Consider the following 27,900-nt stretch of genomic DNA (forward strand, 5'->3'; position numbering starts at 1 on the left):
CGTATATATGTGTGTGTGCGCGTGGGAGACTCTCTTTCCCCATTGCTACATTCAGTAAAGGGAGTTTTGGGAGTGACCTCACTGCTGGATACGCCTCTGACATGCTGACATCCTTTGGTTTTGTTTGTTTTCATGTTTGAATGTTTGTTGTTTCACAATGGTCGCTTTGTATGTGTGCTGTGTGTGTGTTGACTTATTTTGAAAGCCTTGTCTTCTTCAGGTCAAAGCCTCCAACAATTGCTCCATGCGGAACCGAGAGTTTCCCAGATGGGTCCATTAGATGGTGTGTGCCTCCCTCTGCTGCCTAAAATAGGCAATGCACATAAAGAGATGTACTCAAACTAGTGTTTTTACAGTATGGTTGATTTGTTTGCCATGATACGTGACCTCTGAACAGCAAGGCTGTTCTGATAACAAGGTGCTCAGCCACCTAAATATACCGTTAAATAATTTTAACTAAATTTGATGTAATGTGCATTGCCGATGAATAAAGGAAATTTGAACCAATGGGTCAAATGTAGCATTGTTATTTGTGAAACGGAGGCCACAAAGCAAAGCTTCAATTGTGAGGAGACAAGTAATATTAATATTAATTAAATTATTATTTTTAAATTATTCATTATCCATTAGTAGTAGTATTGGTTGATGTTAGTTTTCACATTGGTAACTGGCAGTACGACCACTGTTTTAAAAGCAACGATGGTAATCAGATATTGAAAATATTACATTACATTTTCTTTAATATATTTGTCATTTATTCAAATACATTTAGCATTGAAAAGTATTTATTAAATGTGTTACATAAAGTTGACAATTCACTCGTGTTTCTTTAGGTTTTGTTATTGTGACTAAAACAGCTGCTACGAAAATTACAATGTAATCTTCATCATTTGCTTTTTTTTTATTTATTTATCATTTTAACTGTAGGAACATTTGTTTTCGTTCGTCTTTGTTTCCCTTCGGAATACATTTCTGTTCGGACCTTAACCCGGAAGTGTGTCTCGTTTAGCGGGTTTTGTTGTGTACATGCGTAAACCAACTGGACACAACGTTGCTCCTCATCCATGCTGAAAGAATAATAATAAAAGGTATGTTAAACTTTTACAATTTTATTTTTAAGTCAGCCATAACGCTCAGAAGATAATGGAGACTCGGGAACATAATGAAAAGTGGTCGTATAGGTACACATTAGCTTAGCCAAAGTCTTAAACACGCCATTGTCTTACCCCTCTATTACATTGTCTTGTCTTAACGAATACTATAGTTTTTATTATTATTGAATTGTAATAACTCCCTCTGCCTTAATATATACACGGTACTAACAGTTAGTTAGAAACTATGTCAGTACTTAGCGTTGCTCTTTCTTTCTTCCGCGTTGCTCCCCCTCACAGTTATTCATTCACACGTGAATGTTTTGTTTGATACAAGTTGTGTTAATGTGATCGATTTTTCTGACAGTTAACGTCGAAAAGATGCTCGGGACAACCGCCATGGAGAAGGAAACAACAGCTAAAAAGGTTGCGGCGCCGTCTGTGTCGCAGATTAATGCAGAATATGTCACACAGGTAATAGGGAACACTATAATTTTAGTAGATTTGTAGAATGTTTTTTCTCTACATGTATTATTATTATTAGTTGTTGTTGTTGTAGTATTTGGTGGCTAACAAATATTAGGCCCCTAATACAAAATGCAATCAAGATGCACTGTGCAAAAATTATAAATGCATGACATTGTCCTCCATTATCCTTGCTAATAAAAAATAAAAAAACATTCTATGTCTTTTAGCTCACTCAGTTCTTTACAATTAAGAAGAGAAAAAATAAAAAGTCAAATAATGTTCCCAACTTCCCACTTCTGTTTGAATTTGGTAGATAAAAAAATATATATCTTACTCGTGGAACAGTTTTTAGTACTGAAGATTAATTGTGTTTTTTTTTTTATGTAACTCATAAAAACAATGCACACACTGTATATGTGATAGTTATCAATGTTGTTCCTGATTACCTATACCAATTATGTGATGTACAGTATGTTGTAGGCGTTGCACCCACTTGAGAAATATTGGAGATTAAAAAAAAATCCTTAAACTTTTATTGCTGAATCTTTTTTCAGTTTTTTTTTTTTTTAACAAATGTTTTTCTTACCTGTCTGTTTTAAATTTACTGTTAGGTTTTTGTGATATTCGTAAATGTTTGTTTCTAATTTTGGGCAGGATGTTAATAGATTATGGTTTAAAATTATTTCTAGATAATTGAAAAAAAACAAGCTTAAATTCCTACCTGTAATACATTTTAACGGATTGCTATTTCTTTTGTAATTGTGTTGTTTCAGCTGGCGAACAAATATTGGGCCCCTCATGCAAAAAATAAATTGCCATTTGACCCGAAGGTGAGTTTGTGTGCATTGCTGTTAATGATGGTAATCATACATAATGTGTAATAATTAAGAAATATTGCCTCCTTTGGATTTAGGTGATGGAGGATATTTATGAAAAAGAGGTTCTCATGTCCAAGTAAGTACTTAGTAACATTTGGGGAATCAATCTGTTTCACATTTTGGAGCGTTTATTTTGTCATTTCCTTTTCAGATTTGCCATCAGAAAAATCATGTTGCTGGAGTTCAGGTTCTGACTTTACCACCTCCTCTTAATCAAAACAAAACAATGTGACTCGAACTAAATATATAATGTCATCACCTTGCAGTCAATACCTGGAGAACTACCTTTGGGTCAACTACACGCCAGAGGTGTCCAGCAACGCCTTCCTCATGTCCATTTGCTGCATTGTCAATGAGAAGTTCAGGGAAAATGTGCCAGCCTGGGAGGTAAACAAATGCTATTTCATGTACTACGCTCTCCAGCTTTATTAAACAACAACTCTCTTATCAGGTGTTCAAAAAGGAGCCCGGCCATTTTTCTTTCTTCTTCAAATGTGTGATGGAAGCCCTTTTGGCGGGCGACGAAGGCGGCCTCACACTGAAGGAGCAAACGGTGCTGCTGGAGTTTCTCGACCACTGCTTCAATAGCCTGGTATGTGCCATGACTTAGATATATATAACATACAAATTACTAGTGGTGGATAGCACATGTACAGTGAACCCCAGATTTTCGCAGATGATTCAGACCGAAGCGAATATACTGTGGTCAAAAAACCTGAGGTTCCTCTGAAAGGCTTTGTAATTGCGTATAAAAGCCACAAGGTGGGAGCAAAGCACTTAAAATGGAGAGGACCACAAAATCTACATCAGAGCAGCTTGGAATTTCAGAGCAGCCTTGAAAGATGTGGTCCATAGATTGAACAGGTTCAAAAATTCAAAACCGGTACGAAACCGACAAAAATGCATCTACTCTAGCATGTATGCAATTATGAAAACCATGTTACATAAAACAATATAGTTTACATCTTTTGTGTTTGTTTGTTTTGCACTTGGGGTGAGTCTGGTCAAACAAAACAAGGCTTTTATGCAGTTGCTGGTGCCTACCAAATTATCAGACTGATGAATTCATTATTTTGTACCTGACTTATTATGTTTTTTAGCGCTCTACACTAACTTTTTCACTGGTTGTATTAATGTGACCAACGTTTTCAGTTGGTTGCATTTCCGGCAGCACAGCATTTGGTCGCATATCCTTTTTTTCCAGGGAGGTACATCATGACAGTATTTCCTGATGTATAATTCTCTTGTCAGTGACTCAAGCTATAATATTTTGTCTTTCCGGAAGAGGTCTATTATTTATTTTTTTGCTTTGCTTTTATGAGTACATCATTTTGTTCAACTAGGGACAGCTCTGATTTAACAGGGAGAGATTTGTCCCAAAATATTCAAGCAAATAAACTGCCCTGCATAATTATTGGAACCCCTAGTTAAGATGTGTTCGTTATAGGTTTAATTACCGTAAAAAAAAAAAAATAATAATAATAATCTAAATAACATAGAAAAAAGACTGAACTGATATAAAAATCCCATGGATGCTACAATACCTACTAATAACATTTGCTTTGTTGTTATCAAGTCATATTTTTATATAAATGTAATGAATACTGGTACCTTGTATTGAGTGAAAATAGGTAGCTATGAAACGTGAAGCTGCTATTTACACATATGGTAATATCACACAACTACTCAATGCTTTATTTTGTCACAAGGTGGCAGTATTGCACTGGGCCACATCGTTCTGGTGACTGTGTATTGTCCAGTGCTGCATTGAAGCACTGCAGAGGTCTCATTTGAAAATGTGCTACAGTTGCATACTCGCTATTGATGTGCTCCTGTAAAACTCTGTGAATATTTTAGTGCTGGAATTTTGTTAATGCGCTTAAGTAAAAAAAGAAAAATCTTTGCTGCTTTATATACATTGTTGACGCACCCTCTCTTTCTGTCTCTCTCTTGCTCCCAGGAGGTAGATTTGATCAGGGAGCAGGTGCAGCAACTCATCTCTCTTCCTATGTGGATGTGCCTAATACCAGTAAGATTGTGGACACTATGGATATATTTTGCAATAGTAAACAAAATGAAATGATATCAGGCAGGACAGTGATGTAGCGGTTGGCACATCTGCCCCACAATTTTGAGGCCAGGGGGTTCTATTCTAGGCTCTGGCCTTATGGTGTGGTGTTTGCTTGTTCTTTCCTTGCTAGCCTGATTTTTGAAAACCCCCACCCTTTCTGCTAAAACTGGTACAAGCATTACAAGGAAGCCGCTAAATGTAAAGAAAAATGATTTGAACTCACACAAAAACTCGATTAATCAATTATACATGATACAAATCAATCCTGGCTGAATTTGTTTTTGTTGCATTTCAGTCCCGTCTCCAACAAGAGCTACATAAAGTTCCCAAGCTGCAAAAGTTCTGGAATCTCATCAAGAAGAAATTTGACAAGATGGATGGCGACGCGGCTGAACAGTTAGTCAAATTCTCTTATGCTCAGGCTAACAAACTGTTGCAATGTTGCCTCTCATTTGCTTCCCCTTTGTACTTTTTTTGTCATCTTCTTTCAGAGCTAAAAAGGAGCGAACCTTCCTCTCGTCTCTCATTAAAAAGTTTCTTGGGGTCCTCGAGTCAATTCCAACATCAGGTAAACAATGGTATTATTATTCACAGATCTAATATCAATACAAGAGTTACCTTTTCTATCAGATGTGCTAGTCCCTCCCTTTTTCGGGGTCGTGCAAAAGGAACGTGAGCCCACACTGCCACGCCATCGGCGCCTTGTAATGCGGGCCGACACAAGGCCCCCCCCCCCCCCCCCACACACACACCTACACCACCCACCTGGAACGCTAAAAACAGAACACTTGTGTGTTTAGGTGGAATTCAGAGCTGACACAATAGATTACAGTCGCAAAAGCCAGCAGGGTCCACATCACTCCCAGCACCTGCTGCACATGCTGCTGTTGTCGGCACGTGTGTGCGCGCGCGCGTACGCGTGCGTGTGCCTTCCTCTCACGTTTGTTTGTGTCTCTCACTTTGAATGTGTGTCCTTCTTTTTAAACTTACATGGCCACGTCGCCTTCCCCCCCCCCCCCCCCCCCATATAGGAAGCATCACCATGGACAAGGTGCATTACTGTGAGAGATTCGTTGAGCTCATGATCGACCTGGAGGTAAGACACGACATCCTTAGTTTTGCTTGGATTGACCCAAAATAGGGGAATTGTGTCATTCAGGGATGTGATTTTTCCGCTAATTCGCGGAATTCCGTTTTTTTTACAAAAAAAAATCGAATTTTTTTTTTTTTTTTTTAAAGTAGTTCATTGTGTATGCACATGACTCCGACAGATAACATCTTCTGCTATAACAAAGACATTTGTGGTATGCTCTAATATGAGTTACTTTTCATTTGGTCATGATATAATTATTTGTTCATGCCCCCCCACCCCCACTGGGCACTGCCCTGGACCTAGCTGGGTGCCAGCGGCCCCCAGACCCCCGGCTAAATTTTCAGATAATTTCACTTTGGTCAAATCACATCCCTGGTCATTTTATGTTGAACGTGGTTGTTTTTAAGACAGACCTACAGATATACTGTACTGGAGAATCAGCTCCTCTCTCAGATCTCAGTGCAGCAGTAATATTAGTCATTCTTTGCAGAGGATAACAAAGGCCTGCGTGTGTAACCTGCTGCACCGTTTATGTTTGGATATTCGTTTATCCTCTTAAAGGGTAACAACACCACCACATAGATGCTAATTGTTAGCCCCTGTGCTTATTGAATGCTATGGAGGCTATGTGGTTGTTTCATATACACAATTTATCATTCTCTTTGTTTTATGTTTAGTTTGACAGTAGTAGCAGTAGCAGTCGTATCTCAGGGCATTTCATTTAATTGAGGAAATAATTAATTGATTCTGTCTATTGAAATAATAAATGACAAGGTAAACAGCAGTGAAGAGTGAAGTTTGAGTGAGGTTCCACAGGCTGTCAAAGTTAGCATCCATACATATGCGTCACCTCAGGGTTGCTGCTTCTGGAGGGGATTTTTTGCTCTACAAAATCTGCCTCTAAGCTGCTTTCACATTGAGGAGTCACTTTATTGTCTTACTGTAGGTGTATTTGCATTTGATGTGGAAGGGGTTTAGCTCTGAGCCTTGATCTCCTCCTACTCCCTGGTCGGCGTCGGCGCCCATTTTACTTTCTTTAAGCCATTTAGGTTGAATAATTCCCGTAGTAAAAACGCATTCTTAAAAAAAAAACAGACTTGCTTATGCCGACCTGCATGATCTGAAAATGTATATCCACTTAAAGCATCCAGTGGCTGGAATATACACAAAGTCCGAGAAAATGAAGTCTGCACAGTGGACACTGCTTTGCCATTGGTTAAATCCACGTCACATGGTTTATGGGTATCATGTTTTCAACTAGCGTATTCAATACAGACTTATTTTTAGAAAATAAGTTTAGATGTGTTTTTATATGGTCTTAAACTCGTGGTCTGGGGGCCATTTCCAGTCCCGGTCATGACTTCTTCAAAATGTGCCATGAAGAGAACATTTGGCCACGAGAACAGCCAATTTCAAGAAAAACATGAGACAGGATGTTTTTTTTAGGAGCATTCCGACATGTCTTGAATGCACAGTGCTCAAGAAATCAGAGAAGTTATTTAGGAGTAAGCAAAGGGAGATGAGAGCAAGGATTGGGTAACTATTCTTGTCACGTTCTGAAGAACTGTTAATGTTCTTAACAGTTATTTAGATTGAGAAATTGGATTAGGTTGGTTTTGTTTTGGGTGGGGGCAGATATCTGGTCTAGAACGTACACCTGCGATAAAAGGGGGGTTTACTCAAAAATTTGGACAAATTTCAGTTGAAAAGTGAACAACTCTCATTTCTGTTCAAAACGGTCCAATGTTCAGAGATTGCTGAAGGTGAATGAGTCTGTCTACATTACAGCGCTTCATGACGCCGGATGGTCTTTTCTCGTTTTGAAGTGCAGAGCATATTAGCAGACAGATTCCTTTGATAAACGCTCATCTTTTCAAAACGGGCAAACCTGCTTGAAGATACAGTTAGAAGACGACTGGTCATAACCAAGGATAGAGACACAACGTTCCATAGGTGTTGCTGCGTTTGCACATCTCACGTTACAACCGGGAGCGCTCTATAGATTCCATCTTGCTGACAGGCCGGCCTTGCTGTTCCTGGCATCGGCCGTTGGCCCGCCCGCCCGCCCGCCCGCCCGCTGTCTCTGGAGACGAGCGTCCTGTCCTTCAAGCCTTCTCCTTTTACAAAGCCTCCATTGCCTGAAATCTATACTTCTCTCCTCTGTTGAAATGAAGGCAAGAGGGGGCGGGAAGAAGATCCGGCTTCTTCTTGCCATTTTATTCTGCCTTTGTAGATTAAATATGATATCGCTTGTGGATTTAAGAGAAGAGGTATCATTTGCTGCACCTGCACAAGAGATTGTGTCAGTTCATTTTGGAATATTCAGCATCATATTCAATGGGGCCTTTTTGTTTTGGTGACACCAGGCTGTCCATTTGTCAACAAGTTGATCGGATTTATTCCCACCAAAGCAACTCTGCTATCTTATTTTGACAGCTTTCACCCTCCTCCGCCCCCTTCTCTGTTACAATACTGCCACCAGCGACTAAATCAAGTCTTTACGTCAAGTCCTCCCTTCTGCACTTAACGCTGTGTCGCTGCCAGTATTCCGTCAAGAAAAGATGGACCAGGCGAGATCACAGTCCAGATTCCGCTGAGTCTATTGTCCAGCTTGTGGGACACCTTATGAGGTTTTCTCTTCATAATGCATTTGCGTTATTGAGACAGATAACACCCGGGGAATCTCATTGCGTCCATTACAGGTGGTCCTCGGTTCACAGTGGTCCAGTGATGTGAGGTTTCGAGGATATGAATGGTGTGCGAATACATTGTCATGTGGCACAATAAGGCACACTCAGCACTTACAGATTTTTATTTACTGTAATAGTTTTGTGTTTATGGCCTTGTTTTTCATACAAATATTTAATGTAGTTTGGATTAAATCAATGCCTCAGCATAGGCTAGTGATGGACTTGCAAGTTCTGATTCACGTAAATATTCGTGTTACTTTGACAAAGTGGTAAACTGAGGGCCCCCCTCTGTGTTATCATCCTCAGTTTCCTTTTCATTGACACTGCATCATAGTTTGCAAGCAGCATCAAACAGGCCAACAGGCCTTTTTTTTCCCATGACAAATCCTCAAAACCATCATCAAACTTTGACGCCATACTCCGCCCACATTAGATGGCATAGTCAAAAAAAAGCTTCTCAATGACATCACTCTGATCAACACTCATTTGGGGTGAAATTCTGAGTAGTAGAATTCATCTAAAATGGCTGTTTCAAACGGACTAAAATCAGCCTGAAATGGACTCTCGGAAGCAAAATGGCAGACTACTGAGTGCTTCTTGAGATTTTTTTTATTTAAATTTTTTTATGGGGCAACTCATGATATGAGGTATCTCCCAAGTTTAATGTTGCTAAAATGGCCGCTTGGAAGCAAAAAGGCAGACTTCCTCTGCCTTTTCAGGAATTACTTTTTGTGACTTTTGATCAGCCATCATGATAGGCATGTCTCGCTTCAGGGGCTAAATTGTCAATATTTTAAAAACAGTCCTCCTTGCATTATGACCACGCAGAGGTGACTTTTCTTTTTGTTTTATGAAGGGATTTATTTCAGATGTACAGGTCTACTGAATGAAATGTCAGGCGAATGTACATTACCATTTTGCTTTAAAAGCAATTATTTTATGATCATAATGCCTTCTATTTTTAGGCTCTGCTACCCACCAGGCGTTGGTTCAGCACGGTGCTAGATGACTCCCACCTGGTCGTCAGTTGCCACCTTTCCAGCCTCACCCAACGAGAGAAGGAGGGCCACCTCTTCTGTCAGGTACAAGGCCAGCACCCTAACGACACAATCAGTGCACATTCTGCCGGAAATGCAATAAACAGTAAGACGTGACTAATGCACTTATCGCTCCTTCACAGTTGCTCGACATGCTTAAGTTTTACACGGGCTTCGAGATCAACGACCAGACGGGAAACGCCCTGACGGAGAAGGAGATGACGACACTGCACTATGACAGAATCACGTCGCTGCAGGTAACCACCAAAAGAAACTGGCTGATGCTAATCACTGATGCTAACCAGATGATGCTAATTGTTGATGCTAACCCTTTGACATGAACCAGCTATTAGTAAACAGATGACACTAACCAATTGGTGCTTACTAGATGATGCGCTGCTAATAAATGATGTAAACCAGATGTCACCAACTGGCTCATGCTAACTAGATGATGTAAATCACTGATGTTAACTTAGGTGATACTAACCAGCAGATGACTGTCTCATGTTAACCTTTGATGCTACCCGTATGATTCTAATTATTGCAGTAGCCTCATTGCACTGAGGCTAACTAGATGCTGTTAAACATTGATTAATACTACGTGATTTAATCATTGATGCTAACTAGGTGACACTGGCCGACTGATGCTAACAAGATGATGCTTGTTATTGAAACTAACTGGATGCCACCAATGGATGATTCTTTGGTTGAGCAGATATGTCATTGCAATGACCACATTTTAGGATACAAAGCTAAAAAGACCAATTTGATCAATACAGTCTGTAGTATTGTACTCCACTTGTTGGTTGAAGCACTCTGTTTTCCTGGTGCCCTCAAGTTCCTCTTGAATGAAATTACTCTCTGATGCTGAGTAATTATGTCATCCAATGCGACACGTTCAAAGCAGTGTGGGTTTTTGCAGTACTACTGCTACATCTACCACCACACCATACTTAACAATTCCTCGCATATTTACATGCACATAAATGTCCCCTTTCTTTTTTTTTTTGCAGAGAGCAGCCTTTGCTCATTTCCCAGAGCTGCACGACTTTGCTTTGTCCAACGTAGCTGCAGTGGACACACGGGAATCCCTGACCAAACATTTTGGCTCTCTCAGGTAAATGAGGAAAAAATGCATGTTTTCATAAGCTGCTATTTTGACCTCGTCCGACACACGGACGTCCACGTTTCTCGGCCCCCGTGTTAAGTCTGTGATAAACGGCACCAGCATTGCCGCCTGAGTGCCGCTGCTAAATGGCAGCCAGCGCTGCACCCCAACAGGCAGCTGGTAGCAGCGAGCGAGCGAGAGGCACGCCTCATTAATTTAATCGATTTGCAGCGGCTTGAGAATAAACTCTTTGAACAGCTGTGTTTGTCACATCGTATTAGCTTGCCAGAGTGCCAAAAAGCACACCGGCTTTGTTAAAACACTCCATTGTGCGGTCTTTTCTCCTGTTTCAGGTGAAAATGAACATTATATTCAGATTTATGAGGGGCCTCGGAAAGTTTAGTATGCTAAACGAGGCCCGGACTGATTTTTATTAAGCTGTTTAGCGTGCGTAATTGATCCTAGTACAGTTTAATTGCTCTGATTTGCCGGGTTAGCTCAATATGATTGGCTCACTCAAAATTTTAAAGCCGGACAAATTGTTTGGTGGCGGTCGGAAGGTTTTATAATTCGTGTTTAATATGGGTTTTACAAGAATGGATATGCTCAGCCAATTAATGTGCGGCATATTTTGTCAGGGGCACTAATGGCTCTTTTTACTATTCTAGAAAAGCCAATAAAAGGTTGTTATTCTAAGTAGACTTGCACACCTCTACAAATAACAAGAATGAGCACACATTCTAATGCTAGCTACGTGTTAGCTAAGCGTGCTGCATTATTGTACTCCATATTCTCCATGGACGAATGGATAGATAAATACTTTTAAACATCGCAATTGCAAAGTGTGCATGTGCGATAGTCACATCGCAGGAAATGCAATGTTTTTATCTTCTTCTTTTTTTTGAACAAGCAAATGTTTGTTTTGCTTCATTAAAGTAGCGAGCTACTCCATGCTCTGCACAGCCCGTCTTGCTCTCCCCCTCCCTCCTGCTAATCGATCACCGGCGGCCCCGCCACTCTTACAGATACTGCTCTGAAAACACTATAAGGGCAACATGCAGGATGAGACGGCGATAAAAGCGACCGTGGATTTTGTCCCCAAAAGAAAGTCAACATGCGAAATATATAAGGATTTCGGCTGCAAAAAAAAGAAGATACAGAACAAAAAAAACCATCCTGTGCCGACAATGCCTCGCCGTTGTTGCCGCAACATGTGCAATTCATATTGCAACATATCGCACACAACCCAAAAAAATCTCAATGTCAGTTTTTTCCAATATTGTGCAGCCCTAATGGATGGATGGAACGAAGGAAGGATGGATGGAAGGAAGGAAAAAAAACGTCTAGCAAACCTTTGGCTTGACACAACAGAAAATTATTTTTTAACATGCCCGGGTCACCATCCATCATCCTCTACTGTAGTAGATTAGAAGTGCTTGGACCTCACACTGTGTCTCTTTTGAGAGTTGTGATGAGCCGAGTGCTGCTGAATCAGGTTAATACTCCTGCTGAATCATTTCACGTATTCCGGCAAGATCCCCCCCAGCCTCCGGCTTTTGGCGGAAGCCGCAACGCCATTGTTCCCCGAGCCAGAACTGTCACCCTGGGTAACTCCCACCCCCCACCACCAGCCTCTGAAATAAGCCATTATCAGATTTAACGAGGCAATTTTTCCTTTCCATCCAAGCAACTCATGCTAATGCCACTTTATTCCTGCCGCGCAACACTCTCACTAAGCTCCCAGTCACCCGTCGCTCCGAATGTATCCACTAATTCCCCAAAACACACAAACCGAGTATTATTGCTCAGCTTTGCCTATAAATAGAAGCTTCTGACACTTGCATAAAGCGCCAGCGAGTGTCATTTTAGGCCAGCAAATGAATTTAATACATGATCAAAGGCAGCACTTTGTGGAATGCAATGAAAGATTGTTACTGTATGTATTTTGTGTTAAGCTTTTAGTTTAATTCTTTTTGGGCTTGCACTCTTTTGATATCTTGCTACATTGATGTTTTTAAAGGTATTTCCAGTTGAATCGCAGGTCATGGCTTCCATGTGTGTGAAGTGAACCGCTGAAAATATGAATGCATTAATAAACAATAATAATTAATCTCCTAATAAAGTGGTACCTTGATCTGAGTTTAAATTTTGTGCACGAGCTTGTTGCGCAGTTTCTCAGCCACCTCAAACTGAGGCAAATTTAGCTGCTGTATTGTACTTAAGTCTCCACATGGCTACGAGGGCCCTTCTTGAGAAAGAAATTCTTGAAACTGAAACAATTAAGACAAAACAATTTAGTAGAATGCAGTTTTCAAATCGCAATTTGGGGGTGGAGTGCTTCATTTTGATCGGTTGGTTGGCTTTATGTTCCATATACGTGTATATTTTATTTATTTGCATAGTGTCTAATTGCCAAAGTGTTTAATTACAGCATTTATTTTAGTCAGTATAGTGGGAAATTGTGTCGACCTGGCAACAGGGCCCAGTAGTGCCTAGCAGTTTAAAAAAACAACAACAAAAACAGCAGCATTACTTTTCTAAAGTCACTGGATTACCCCACATCAATCGGGTCAAAACAAGCCTGCAGGCTGTAACATAAACTTGCAGCACACCACTTCCAGTACATGCCAATGGCTCAGCTGTCAATCATGACCTGGTCCAGTCACCGCCAACGCTGCCAGCGAGCTGTTGTGTCTTCTTACTGAGGGGAGGCCCACACGGCCTGTGTCAGGTCATCCACTGGCCAGCAAAGTGCAACGCCGGCACTATTGTCATCCAGTTGCCGTTGTCACCAGTATGTACCCGGATACAATGGCCACGTGTGGCAGTCCAAAGCCTGTCACGCTTGTCTGCCAATCCCCCGTCTCTCTCCCCGAGCCCCCTTTTTTGTGGTGCAGACCCCCCGTCCGTGTCACTGCATGTCAACCTGATAAAGCCACGCCTCCGTTTGTAGAGACTTTTGATTTTCATAATCCTGTCGCATGAGTGCGGCCCGGCCTATTTAATGCACACATCGCTGACGTAGCAGTAGAAGCAAGTGTCAAAGCAAACAGAGGAGAAGCTTTGTGTCGCAGTGCTAACCAAGAGCAAGGAATTGCTTAAGGCCGCTGGATTTCACGCGTACTGCAGTATCACCACTTGAGAAGCCCTCACGTGTCGGGCAGTCGTGGCGCTAGTGGACTGAACCTGTACTTAAAGTTAGAAATCTGTGAAATGTAAAACGTAATCTGATGTCGAATTTCTAAATAATACTTAGGGCAATTCTTTTTAGTCAATTGCAATGTAGTAAATTGTTATTTAAATTATTTATTTTATTTGATTGACTCCCACCTCTATTTTTTCCTTCGCAGCCCCAATATGCTCCACCGGGTGGCATCTTATTTGTGTCTGTTGCCTGAACTGCCCAAGGACCAAGACACCACCCATGACAAAAAAGTTCTCCTTGAGCTCCTGGCAAGTTCACTCTCGACACATACACACACACACACACACACACACACACCTACCACTTGCCATATCGGGTGAAGCATATTCTGTTATTCTTGAAACTTATTTTGAGGGAAGTGCGTCACAGACATCACCTTGTATGCCCAATCAAGTCATAATCTTTTAAAACTGCTAGTGTTTTAACGTTTTGAACTTGTTTTTAGGTGTCCCGTCATGAACGCAGAATCTCTCAGATTGAGCAACTGAACCAGATGCCCCTTTATCCGACCGAGAAGATTATCTGGGATGAGAACATCGTCCCGACAGAGTACTTTTCTGGCGAAGGTAAGCAAATAAATAAACGTGAGGCCTGCAGGCTGACTGTTGTTCGTCTTTGTTGACTCACTGCTGTTCTCTCTCCCTACTCATATGAAATCTTGCCTTTGTACACCCATGCCTTGTCGTTTTCAGGCTGCCTCGCACTCCCCAAACTCAACCTCCAGTTTTTGACACTTCATGACTACCTGCTGAGGAATTTCAACCTGTTCCGCCTTGAATCTACTTATGAGATCAGACAGGACATAGAAGACGTGGTGTGGCGCATGAAACCCTGGTAGGCCTTCCACGATCTGACATTTGCAGTGAAACGGCCTCTATTTCCTGTGGCATAGGAACTAAGCCCTGACGCAAAACGCAAAAAATGTGATTGATTAATTTACTATGGCCTGTAACAGGCATATAATAATCAGTAAAACTTCAACGTCATGTATCTAGCATGTTCATCATTATGAACTCATGTAACATAAATGACTATAATCGGTACTTCAATTTTCAGCAACAAACCACCTTCACATAATGTGAATACGCGGGGGTGAACTATAGTATTGTTGCAGCCATTTTGTAACTGAGCAAGAGTGCACTTAAATCCATTTTAAATTTTACGAATGAAGATTCCTCTCATGGTGCGACGGCACGGCACATTGATTATATTTAATTCAAAGACTCTGACAGTCGCTATGGCGCATTTGGAAACCCATTGCTTAACATAATAAGTGCTCCCATTATGTCAAGCGGTGTCGCAACTTTTTACTTGTTGTTCCAGCGGAAAGTAAACAACTCAGCGGCGGCGCTGTCTGTCGCTGCCCCAAATCCAACTCATTTCAAGCTTGACAGCGGCCCGCGGCACTTGTCACACCTCTCACTATCTCCCTCCTTTCCATCTGTCCTTGCGCGCGCACGCACGCACTTTGCAGGCAGTCCGAGTACGGCAGCGTGGTGTTCGGCGGCTGGGCCAGGATGGCCCAGACCATCACAGCCTTCACCATCGTGGAGGTGGCCAAACCCAACATTGGCGAGAGCTGGCCTGCGCGCGTGCGGGCTGATGTCACCGTCCACCTCAACGTGCAGGATCACATCAAGAATGAGTGGGAAGGTAACGAACGGCTTCAGTTGAAATTGAGCTGAATTGTTTACAACCTGGCTCATTTGAGCACCACACAACATTATATTTATCCTCTTAGCTTAAAGTAGCGCTAAGGAACTTTTCATCTTACTAAAATGTTTTCATATCTCTACTGATGAAACATCGACTTAAAACCAGTTGAATGGTACGTGTTTGCCATGGCCTGAGGGGGTATCATTTTCATGTATCATTTTTACTGACACTAAGCATCTTTGAGGAGGATGGTAGGAACACTGCCACACAAAAAAACTACAAATGTGCTGACTGCTTTATAGCGTACGTCACTTCCCCATTTCCCCATTCATTACAAAGAAGGAAGTCAACTTGAATCTTGACACACGATTGGTGCTTTTCTGGAAAAAGCTGCAAAACAACTGAAAAGTTTTGTATGCGGAGACAAAAAAGAAAAAGGAAGGCTACCCGGATAAAAGGACAGTCCAGGGTCAACATTGGCCCGGCTTTCACTCGCTAGCGTGAGCAAAAAAAAAAAAAAAAAAGACGCAATGCGCTTGTCTTCATGGAAAATGTGGTCTTCCTTCAGGCATAACAATACCACTTTTGTCCATATGGCCACCGCCATAATCAACATAAACTGATAGTTCCTTAGTGTTGCTTTAATGAGAAACGTGACTATGTCAAAACAGTAGTAGTAGTGTTTATAATGTAATATAATTTTTTAAAAATCACTGTCATTTTTACTTCACCGTGAGGTTTGTGGTGTCCATTTTGACAAACAGGGTTCCTACAAATTTGCAGAAAGTGATGGCGTAAGAACAGACATCAAACTTCCACGTACTTTTTTTAATGCCATTGCAGATACTTAATATTCCTATTCTTTGCATCGAGACCTTTGTAAATGAGATTCTTTAATAATCTATTTCCTCACATTTAAACGCAGACTAAAGTATCACTTCCTATCCTGCCCCGCTTCTATAATTAGGACTTCATGTTTTAAAGATCAGGCGTACGCTGACGGGGCATTTTCTCCCTCGTTGCCTGACGCCTACGCCCACCAGGCCACTGATCTGTCCCCGTCCACCTTTCTATCTTACCTGACTCTCAAACGCGTTCTCTCTCTCCCCTCCACAGGGCTGCGTAAGCACGACGTTTGCTTTCTGATCACGGTGCGGCCCAACATGCCCTACGGCACGCGCTTCGACCGGCGCCAAGCCTTCGTGGAGCAGACGGGCCTCGTATATGTGCGGGGCTGTGAGGTGCAGGGCATGCTGGATGACCGGGGGCGTGTCATCGAGGAAGGTACGGCTCATAACCGTACAGCCGTACACACACACTAATACAGAGAATGTCACATAATATCCATCCTGCCCATCAAAGCAATCATCCCTAGCAGCTGATCCTTGGGAGAGGGTCACAAGTGGCGTTGTCATGGTGACGGCCACTGTAAGACCTGACCTGTTCGCATTAACATCACATTAACCTGAGGTCGACGGAGACAACGCCCGTGAGCTGCGGGGCCCTGCCCCCGCGCACCCTCTCCACTTTATTCGATTCATTTAATTTAGCCGCATAGGTTGGGGTGTGTACGTGCAAACCTTGAAGAATGTGCTAGCCCTGCAGAACCATGCCAACATTCACTCGTGAGAATCAATGTCTGTTCATTTGCCATTGGAGGCTTTTTGCTACTTGAAAGAAAATGGATGGATGGAAAGTAACCCATCAAATTCAAATTATAAGAACTACTACGCAACATTATTGTTTTTTGCAAATATTCACTCGTTTTGAATTTGGTGGTTGCAAGTTTACAACGCATTACAAGAAAACTGGAGCAGCCATGTTTACTGCTGTTTTTCATCATCTTTAATAAGCGTTTGAGAACTGAGCAATAATTGTTGAAGCTTTGCAAGCTGAAGTATTTTCCGTTCTTGCTTGATGTACAACTTGAGTTACTTAAGGGTCGGGGGGTCTCCATTGTTGTATTTTGCGCTTCTTAATGTGTCACACATTTTAAGTGGGAGACAGGTTTGAACTGCTGGCAAAGATGTCTGTGAAAAAGACATTGGCTTCTAATGTTGCTCCTATACCTTTGAGCATTAATGGTGCCTTCACAGATGTGATATATAGTCATCTATATATCACAGATGCATAATTTGCATAATTTGCAATAACCATTTGAAATGTGGACTCATCAGACCATGTCACACTTCGTTAATTTGCGTCATTCAGTCCATTTCAGATGAGAGAAGCCAGCGGCATTACTAGATGTTGTTAGTATATGGCTTTGATTTTTTCGCTTTTGCTTGTATTTGTAAGATGTAGTGCTGCCTGAGGGATCGAAGGTCATGGGCATTCAAAGGTGGTTTTCGTCCTTGACTTTCTACTGCATTCAATTTAATATATGTTGGAAAAGATTTGCAAATCATTGCATTCTGTTTTTAATTTAAGTTTTACGTAACGCCCCAACTTCAATGGAATTGGGTTTCATATTTTCACTTGTGAATTGAATCCCTTCCTCATTGATCTGGTGTCTCACTGGATATGCCGCAGTCTCGTGAGATTTGCTGAGGTCTCACTGGATACGGAGGCTTATTTACTCCAAATTTTGCCCGCGTTGTGAACAGCACAACCTGAGGGGTGACTTTAGTAGTGGCCAATCAAAAAGCCAGAGGAGTGTCTGATTAAACTCACTCTGGGACACATTCGAGCTGAGCCAAGTTCTTCTTCCGAGTTGGGCCGCAACTAAAGGGGGAACAGCGCTCGCGGGCGTGCTGTCATCTCCGCTGACTTCACGCGAGCGGCTGTCTGCTTCCCCTCCGCTTTGAGATACCAGCCGCTGGAACGGTGACAGGGCGTCAGTCACTCTTGGAGTCATGACAACCCAACAAACAACACGGCGCGCCGGTTACAGCTTCATCTCCTGAGGCAACGTGACAGATAGGACAGGAGGTTCATACGGAGGCGAACAAGAAAAAAAAAACACAACAACACAGCAGGAGCTAGCTAGCTAGGGTTAGTTTTTACCTCATTCTCTATTTTTGATATTCCACATAGCAAATAGATGCCATGCTCCAATTAGTCGTGTGCTTAAGAAAAAAAGAATGCTTCCCTTAGTTAGATGCCTCACTTTTCACTTCAGAAAATAAACTTAACTGTTCATGTCAGATCATAGATGCAAACATTCATGGACGTTAACAAACTGTTGCTAACCAAAACATCAGCACTGAAGCAGTGTCTCAGATTAATGAAGGTGTGGAACCATCGTGAATGTCTTAAAAGTTGTGATGTCTAAAAAGATAAAGAAGAGTCCAGTTAACGACATAATTTTGTGCAGGTCCATGCAGTATTTCCTCAAATAATGGCCATCCCTCTAATAGATGCCCTGCCCTTGCCCCATTTCGTCCCTTTTGCTTTATATATGACCCCACCAGAGGAAATCTTTAACTCTGTTACTTTGTTTGTGTATTTTCCCTAGAAAGTAAAATATGCAACAGTAACATGATGATATGATATTTATCACTTTTCCCCTCCAGCGAATGCTGTTCCTCGCTCGCACCAAACATCGCCGGCAGCCATCTATGTTCATTTTGCACTTCCCGTTTGTCAGCGCACGTATGCCTGGTATGCCCTCGCCCTCCTCTCCTCTGTTTGCATTAAATATGCAGTCGGCCAGAGCTTTTTTTTTGGAGTAGTCGTCCTGCTGGAGGAACATGCCCAACCTTTCAGTTCCCCCCAAGGTGATTAAGTGATAGCCTGGCTGGCTGGGCGGTGAGCACGTCACGTAGATCACAGCGTGCTTGGAGAAAAATTGTGTGGGGTTTCAGTTAGACCGGTATTTTGCTCGAAACATTTGTGAAAAATATGCCTTACGGGATAATGTATCTCATTCTCACCATTTGTCTACATCTTCAAATGGTACAATTTGGATTGAATCTCTTAGACAAAAACACCCAAAAACTTGTGTGTTTTCAGGCATGGATTTTTGGGATTTGTTTGTAGGTCTCTTTGCCTATCAAACTTCATGTAGCTAAGTGACACTGGTTTCAGGGGATGAATTTCAAGATATGTAGGAGTAGTCTGCCTTTGAAGGATCCTGGAAGAGACTATTAATGACATGACAGTCAGATCTATGTCTCACCCAGCATCAAACACAAACAACAGACTTTGTTTTATCTCGCTAAGGGAAACTGGCCGTGAAAACACAATTTTCAATATATTTCAATAGATCATGAAAGACGTGACCAAAGTTACTCTAAAATGGTCACTTCAAACCAACATCATTACCGATATGTCTCCCAAATTCGAGCTTGCTAAGTGTCTTCATTTTCAAAATCTGTAGTGGTCCCTTTGAAGGACACCTGAAAATGGCCAAAGTGACCCGAAATGGCTGCTTCAAGTTCAAACCAAAATGGCAGGCTTAGTGTGTCCTATCCGGTTCTTGAAACCTTTTTTGAGGTTCTAAACTTATACTGATCATAGACATGTCTACCAAGTGTAACTGGTTCAAGCACTGAACTTTTAAAATCTCAAGGAGTAGGTCATCCTTAACATGTTAATCTTATTCCTTACCAATATATTTTTAACATACTGCTATGCATCAGGCACTACATGACTTGATGTTATTCTAGACACCCATAATAATAAATTGTTCGGTCAATACCTGGCTGATTGCGCTAATCAAAGCTGAGCATAAATGCCTTTGTGAATGCCTTCCTTGTACATTATGTTTCAGGACTTATGAGATTGCGTCATACCCGCCGAGGATTTAAGTAGCCCGCAGTCGTGTTGATTTAATGCTGCAGAGATAGTTTAAATACAATCAGCCAGGGCTCTCGCTCACATCCTGGCCCAGCTGCCCAAAGTGTTATCCTCCACGGCAAGGGTGTCACTTACACTCCTAAGCTATCGCCATGCTTTATTTTTTATTTATTTAAAAAAAAATTTTAGCCAGGAGGATTTGACAATCCAGCATAGCCAAACACACGCGGACACAGACTTGCAAACACACACAACAGGAGGTCAACCGGATCGAGTGTCACTCTCCTCTCGCCCCCCGCTTGTCCCAATGCGCCACACATGAATCTCTGCAGACATCCGTCAGTGAGATGCCCTCCATATACCTCGCAGCCTTTCTGCGTGGCCGCCTGTCAAGCCCCGCATCCACATTCCTCATCCTAAAAAAAGGCAACACACTGCAGGAAGATCAGGCCAGGGAGAGTTGTTTTGTACTGCAGCCATCTTAGACATGAGAGGATTATGTGCCTTTTCCACTGCACCGTAACTAGTCGTAAAAAAAAAATAATAAAAATGAATGTTTGTCTGCCTTAGCACTGGATACTGCAGGATGATTAGCTAGCTAGTAGCTAGTGTTATAACCCGATACTATTTAAGTGACGTCTGAGGATACATGCTAATGACTTTGCCTTAGGTTTGGATGCTGTAGTATTGTGCTCTACAGTCTGTAATTTGCTGCAGTGGTCCGTTTTCTGTGTGTCTTGTTCTGTTGGATCTGACTGCAACGTTTTATACGGTAGACCACAACATTCTGTTTAGCTAGTTTTCAACACCTGATAGTGCTCTACAGTGGTTTCGATCCGACTTTTTGGCAGGACTTATTGTGTTTCCCTGCGTTGCTCTGAGTCCTACTCTGCCCCTCTGTCGTCTGGTGTTCCACAAGGGCTCAATTTTGGGGCCCCTGCTGTTTTCATAGTGTTGTTTGCTGCTCTTAAAAAAGCATGGTATTTTCTTTTATTGATAGACGGATGACATGACAGTCGGATCTGTCTCACTAAAGGACACATTCTCCTTAAGGCCACCCTTTTCCTGTCTGGTGGAAATCAAAGCCTGGATGGCGTTGAACTTGATGAATTTAAATGAAAAGAAAACAGAAGTTATGGTGTTTGGTCCCAGTGGAAGTTAACATTTTGGGTTTTAAATTAGACAGTGATTTTAAATTGATTGTCTGGCAAATTGATGCTGTTATTAAATCCATCTTTTTTTCTTCTTCTTTTTTACCTTATGCAGCTGGCTAAAGTAAAGCCCCTGCTTTCATAACAGCACTTAGCTTTACTATGTCTGAAACTAATTTACTGGACAACACTGCCACCCTCGTTTTCCTCTGCTATAATTTTTGTTGCTTTATATCTTCATTGTCAAATTGCTCCTATACAGGTCCTGAACCGAAGCCCAAGCTACGGGGCGACTCGAGAACATTCCGCGTCTGGCTGGACCCCAACCAATATCAGCAGGACATGACTAGCAGCATTCAGGCGGGCACCGAGGACCCGTATGAGACGTTCAATATCATCATGAGACGCAAGCCCAAGGAGAATAACTTTAAGGTTTGCACCGTATCAACTATCCCTGTGCCTTTCCTTCTCTATGGCACTTATTATATTCACTTGGGTGTTGGGGGCTGTAAGGTTGGGGCCAGGGCACATCTGAGATTACAGCCCATCCAAGGCCCTTCTCAGCGGAAGCTTAGCATAGGGACACTGCCTTCAAAGATAAAAGCTTATTAAGGTTAAGAGGAGGCAAAGTCCCAATGTTTTTATGTAGGTCAAGTTAAGTTAAACCCCACAACAACTTGTGCGTCAAACCCCACCTCGTGTTTTTGTTTGAAAGCTACTCAGCTGGGGCTTTGTCAAATCTGCCATTTTCCAACGCGGTGCACATAAATCTGCCTTTTCCTACCCACACCAAAAGAACGACAGATGTTTTTCGCAAGGCGTTAGGAGCTGATGGGTATTCACGGAACATTCTTCTGCGTCTTTGATGTTTATCACAGATAAAAGCAAACATGTTTCCTTCCCACTGATTGACGCACCGGTGAAGCTCATTAAAACCAAATTGACAGATGTACAAGTTTCACGCCGTCGCCGTCCCATCAAAGCCTCCTGTGAGATGTTGTTCTGAAAACACTAAACCCCCTCAATTACCTGTCTTTCTACCGGATGCCTGTCACATTAGGCCGTTCTGGAGACCATCAGAAACCTAATGAACACCGAGTGCGTCGTCCCTGACTGGCTCCATGACATCATCCTCGGCTACGGCGACCCGGGAAGCGCCCACTACTCCAAGATGCCCAATCAGATCTCCACGTTGGACTTCAACGACACTTTTCTGTCCTTGGATCACTTGCGCTCCTGCTTCCCCGGTTCATCCGTTATTGTCGCCGAGGAGAACCCTGAACTGCAGGTCTCACCTTTCAGGTGAATGCCAAATGTTTGTTTTTATTTAAAAAAAAAATACATTTGAAAAAAACAAACAGGTACCTTATCTGTCCTTTGATCTCTGTGTTACAAGAATAAAGTTTCCAGTCTCAAGCCAAACTGACAAAGGGAAGAAGAGGAAGGCAAATGATAAAGTCATGGTGGAAGAGGACGACAAACGCTTGATTGTTGAACCCTATGTCACCCCCAACCGTGGGCCCTACCCTTATAACCAGCCCAAGAGGTGAGCAATCCACTCTTAAAACCACTTTTACACTGCCCCGCATCCACTCGGCTCTACTCATCACATTCGAGCAATTTAATCTTAAAATGCAAAAACCATACCACATTCAACCGTCCGTCAGAACGAGGGGCTAAAGTAACAAAATGGAGACTGTCCAGATACTTCGTTATTGTCTTTTTTATGCTAGTGTTAGCATGTATGCTTATTCCAGTTATTTTTAACCCTGTATCCTAAATATTTCAGTAATGCAAAGATGAATCAGTCATATGATATAGCCTCTGTATTCATTGCTATGCTAACATTAGCATGTTTGTTTTTGTCATTTCTAACCTTGGATTCTCTGAAGTCTTTTTATTTCATCATCAAGCTGTATTTTACATTCTACATCCATATTCTTCTTTCTCCATCGGGGCCTCAATGTTTCAGAATTGCTCTTTCCAATTTCAACCTCAAAGCAGTAATCAGTTTATCCGGACTGACTAATTACCTGCCTTAATAACATCATTCCAGGAACACCATTCACTTCACGCCTACTCAAATCGAAGCCATCCGAGCCGGCATGCAGCCAGGGCTCACCATGGTGAGTTGCTTGAAATTGACTTGTTTGAATGCCAGTTGCAATAGTGAATGTGCAGAGAGTGTCGTGGAAGGTGAAGATTTTTTTCCTAACCTCAGCCTTTGAAGTGGACATTCTATCGGATTTGCACATCTATAATAGTAAATGTGCCACTCAACTTGCCTTGGCCACACCATTCCAGCCCGCTACTTGTGTTTCTATGAGCGATTGCAACTTCACACGTACCATTATAGCAATAAATAACAGTGTTGTGATTGGTCCTTGACAAAAGGTTGTGGTTAATTTAAGGATAAAAGTCGTGAAACACCCGAACACCTCTTGTGGTGGTCATTAGAAGTAACAGTAAACACACCACGGCCGCTTCCCTGTCCAGGCGCCTGCCGCCTCTTTCATGTCGGCTGATTATACGCTGATTTATTTGGGAATGCTAAATTGCGCTCATTATTTTCTAGCAGAAATGACTCACCTGAGATGCTTAGATGAGGAGATTTTTTTATTGCAGCCGCGCCCCTGCTGAAACAAGGCTTATTTTATGCTGATGGGAGGCTTCAAGGATACAGAGGCTTCCTTTACTTCAAACAGACTCGGTGGAACCTCTCAGGTCAAACACAATCTGTTGTAGGATTCTTTGTTTCAATTTGAAAACATGAAAAAAAGGACTTCATTCACTTCTGGGTCAAATTGTCGCCATCATAAAACCATTATTAACTGTAAAGGCAATGTTTCCGCTATTTGTACTTAAATCTACCACAAGCCATGAGGCCTTTAAACAGTTAAGTATAATTTCAAAATCATTTTACAAGATTTATCTTCATATGATTGGTAAACACATTTATTTGATTTTTAACAAATTCATTGCATTCAATTTCTCTAAATCAGTAATAGTAAATGTTTTATTGTGTATTTGTTTGCTGTATTTTTATTGTATTGTCTGTTCATTATCCATAATGTGGTTATTTATCATGTATTTCTTTAGTTTTACATTTCTTCTAGTAATCGTTTAATTAAATACTTTAAGACTTAAAATACTTTTTTTTTTGCATCCAACACACATCTGATGTTTGATTCTTTCTTCACTTTTCTCGTTCTTTGTCTCCAGGTTGTCGGACCGCCGGGTACGGGCAAGACTGACGTCGCCGTCCAGATCATATCCAACATCTACCACAACTTTCCTGATCAGAGAACACTCATAGTCACACACTCCAACCAGGTTAGCCCACTGTCTTGTACACCACCTGTCAAGTAAAGGTTGGCGTCTTTATGGGCTGCGTCTCATATCCTTCCCTGCCGTCTCTCGTCCACCAGGCTCTGAACCAGCTGTTTGAAAAGATCATGGCCCTGGACATTGACGAGCGCCACCTCCTGCGTCTGGGCCACGGAGAAGAGGAGCTGGAGACCGAAAAGGACTTCAGCAGGTGAGGACGGACGAAACATGCCACAGATACCAGTGGGGGATGCCGCTTATGCAAACAAACTTCCTAGACTATCTTAGAACTTTATCAAAGCCAATACACACACATGCATATATGCACTTGCCCAGCTGTCCTCATGCATAACAAGTCTCAGCCAAAACAGAGACAGAGCCACCTGATACTCACGTATGTGTATCTCCGTGAGACATCCTCGGCCTCTCAGGCTTCTCCCACATTTCAACCACCGATTAGCTCTTTCATTACTATTCTGGACTGCCAAGCACTTTGTGTGGTGCTAGTACAGGGGTCGGCAAACTACAGCCCAATGGGGCCTGCTCTGTTTTTGAATCCAGCCCACTGAGACGCACGGTACACTGGGAGAAGTCTTAGTAAAGCCTGCTGGCATCAAAACCTCTGGTATATATTAAGGCCCCCTTTGATTAATTATTCACCAAGTATTTTACGACACCGGCACAATGAGTAAGTGCGCTTGATGGTGTAATCACACAAATATAAAGGAATGACAGAGTACATGTCAGAGTTTAAAAGGATTAGAAAATTACATCAATTCTTCAGCCTGTCATCTTGGTGTAACGGGTTAACCCTTAAAGGTTTTAGTGCAGTTGTTCTGAATAAGTGAAATACAGTAGGTCCATGTGGTGCATGCAGCAGACACCCAAATGCCTTGTTACAGCTTTATTCCCATAACATTAAAGTCACTATCATAATTTGGAAATGTGATCCATGCGTTTACCTCGTCCTTCTGGGGACAGTCATCAAGTAGCCCCCCCCCCCCCCCCCCCCCCCAGCTACGGCCCCTGGTTGTCATATCAGGTGGGCATCGAGGGCCGGAGTCCTGCAGGTTTTGCATGTTGCCCTTTTCCAACACAGCTGATAAATGATCAGCTCATCAGCAAGCTCTGCATAAGCCTGATAATGATCCTGTTGATTGGAATCAGCTTGTGTTGGAAGTGAGAAACCTCCAAAACCTGCAGGACTCCAGCCCTCGAGGACCGAGATTGCCCACCTCTGATCTAAAGAGAGGGGGAAATTACATTATACAGTAGTTCTTGATCCTTGGGTTATGTTGACGAAAAAGCATGTCACAGATATGTTAGTCTGACACATGGGTTTAAAAAAAAAAAATCATAATACACTTCTTAAAATATGAGTCACTACCCTTTAAGTTTTTCCAAGCAGCTTTTGAATATAAATAGGCCAGTACCATTGAGTATTAATTAACATTTTTATGCTGTTACTATTTAAAGTTCCCTTACAAGCGACCTTGTTAATTACCGCTTTATCCATCTGTAGCACAGAGCAAATTGCACCCTATAGTGGGAGAAAGGTAGGGGGCGGGAAGGGGTTATGCATGTGCTGCCACCGCCATGCCTGTTTCGTTTATGCGCGTTGTTCAGAATGAACGTAGCACGCGCTTAGGAATAGCGGCCGAGCAAGTCTGTTTGTAAATTATGCAGGAAAAAAGAGGGGGGGGGGGGGTTGTAAGGGGTCATGGAAAGAAATATTCTCTCGCTAGTAGCGTTTCATGCAATCCCCGCCTGCCCGTGGACGCCGAGTCGTAATAACATGCAATCGCCTCCTTCCACTCAGTGACACCGAGCGGCAAAGAGTTTTAATTAACAGCGTGTTTGCAATGTAAAAAAAAAAAAAAACGAAAGCCAGTACAAGTGGACAATGCCTAACAAATGGGATGCGAATGTCATAATATATTTCGCTCCGTTTTAATTAGATCGTCAGAGTACATCGCTGCCCGAGTTAAACGATTCTCAAAGTGTGATACATGGGCTCCCTCTAGTGGTTTGCAAAAGAACCACTGCAGTTAGTTGTATTTAACATTTGAGTTGAACAAATTTCTTCATTTTGCGAACGTCACGTGACCAAACCCTGGAAACAGGTGAGCCTGGCCCATAACAGTCTTTACTTGAGCCATTAGGAAACGTGATGCCATTTTCAGTCGGCAGCAAATTACAAAATGGCTGCCCCTGAAGATGGATTAGAAACAGGTGGATTTTGCTGTTTAATTCATATCCCTGGTGTCCAAGATGGCCGCCAAAATAGAATGGCAAGAATTAAAAGTTCAGTGGACATTGCAGTTCAGTGGACATTGTTCCGTTCTTTCCCGGTGTGCATGCTTTAGCCACCGGGGGCAGTATAATACAGGGGGGGAAACTCATCCAAATGATGGAAAATTGGGTCACTCACATCTTCAAGGCAGCACGATTGTTGGTCGATTGTCTCCAGCCGAAGGTTAAAGCAGTAACTTGCATTGGCCGTAATGTGAGAGCAGCTGCATCACAGGTGAGTCCTCCTGGGCATCAAGGTCACTTGGCTTTTTTTTTTTTAATTAGTCAGGCAAAAAGAGGTAGAGATGGGCCATTGTCTTTTTGGTCATGTGCTGACTGAGGATCTTTGCACACTGTCTAAAAATAGTGTAACCTCTATAAACCCTCCCACTTCCTGTCTGTGTGTACTTAACGCCGCTCTCTGATTGCGTTGCGTTAACACTAATCAGCCGCGTGAAGCCGAGCACGCAGGCAGATGTCAAGGGCGAGCTTCACTTGCTTGTTCCCCACTAAGGACAGAAGCTCGACACCTGACGATGTTTGAATGTAACATCAATTGCAAAAAAGAAAATGGTGTTCATTTTGTTTTGTAAGGCAAATATAATACAAGAATGCAGTAACAGTGTTATGACGTGAAGTCATTATAAGGACAAAGTTGGGATTTTTATGAGAATATTGATAAGATTTAAGTCAGAATACTAGAAAAAAAGACATATAAGCAAGTTTCTCCTTTCTTTCTTTTTTCGGAAAAAAAATCCCTTAAAAAAACAACATTCCAAATAGACAAACTCACAAATGCCAAACGAATATGCGAGGGTTGATTGTATAGTAAATTCTATATGAACATTGGGTCACGCTCAAAAGAAAAAGAAAAATAATACAAAAAACAAAGTCAATGAATTATGAAGTAAATTAAGCACAGATTCTAAATATTATTTTGATGAGTAAGACGTTGTAATACTAGTAGAATGACGTTTCCGGTACAAACAATAAATAAAATATAATATTTGGATAAATAACATTAAAATGTTATTTAGATAGTATTCTATAGGAGTAAATTCCTAATTTACAATACGTTGTAATTTTATATTCG

General features: G+C 41.9%; 1 protein-coding gene across 2 annotated transcripts in view; it reads left to right on the forward strand.

Annotated features, from left to right (window-relative positions):
* The first annotated feature begins 971 nt into the window (after positions 1–971).
* aqr (aquarius intron-binding spliceosomal factor) overlaps positions 972–27,900 on the forward strand; it is a 44,995-nt gene continuing 18,066 nt past the window's right edge. For both annotated transcript variants that reach the window (XM_077559939.1, XM_077559940.1), the window contains exons 1-25: positions 972–1,088; positions 1,459–1,565; positions 2,333–2,389; positions 2,473–2,513; positions 2,589–2,624; positions 2,704–2,824; positions 2,889–3,029; positions 4,398–4,466; positions 4,804–4,904; positions 5,000–5,076; positions 5,540–5,604; positions 9,257–9,373; positions 9,472–9,585; positions 10,342–10,445; positions 13,787–13,889; positions 14,087–14,207; positions 14,334–14,475; positions 15,116–15,294; positions 16,414–16,581; positions 21,451–21,620; positions 22,249–22,490; positions 22,585–22,734; positions 23,245–23,314; positions 24,411–24,521; positions 24,617–24,726. In XM_077559939.1, the coding sequence (XP_077416065.1) occupies positions 1,473–1,565; positions 2,333–2,389; positions 2,473–2,513; positions 2,589–2,624; positions 2,704–2,824; positions 2,889–3,029; positions 4,398–4,466; positions 4,804–4,904; positions 5,000–5,076; positions 5,540–5,604; positions 9,257–9,373; positions 9,472–9,585; positions 10,342–10,445; positions 13,787–13,889; positions 14,087–14,207; positions 14,334–14,475; positions 15,116–15,294; positions 16,414–16,581; positions 21,451–21,620; positions 22,249–22,490; positions 22,585–22,734; positions 23,245–23,314; positions 24,411–24,521; positions 24,617–24,726 (2,702 nt within the window). In that variant the 5' untranslated portion in view covers positions 972–1,088; positions 1,459–1,472. The remainder of the gene's footprint in view (positions 1,089–1,458; positions 1,566–2,332; positions 2,390–2,472; positions 2,514–2,588; positions 2,625–2,703; positions 2,825–2,888; positions 3,030–4,397; positions 4,467–4,803; positions 4,905–4,999; positions 5,077–5,539; positions 5,605–9,256; positions 9,374–9,471; positions 9,586–10,341; positions 10,446–13,786; positions 13,890–14,086; positions 14,208–14,333; positions 14,476–15,115; positions 15,295–16,413; positions 16,582–21,450; positions 21,621–22,248; positions 22,491–22,584; positions 22,735–23,244; positions 23,315–24,410; positions 24,522–24,616; positions 24,727–27,900) is intronic.

The sequence above is a fragment of the Vanacampus margaritifer genome, chromosome 1 (genome assembly GCF_051991255.1).
Source record: "Vanacampus margaritifer isolate UIUO_Vmar chromosome 1, RoL_Vmar_1.0, whole genome shotgun sequence".
NCBI lineage: Eukaryota > Metazoa > Chordata > Actinopteri > Syngnathiformes > Syngnathidae > Vanacampus > Vanacampus margaritifer.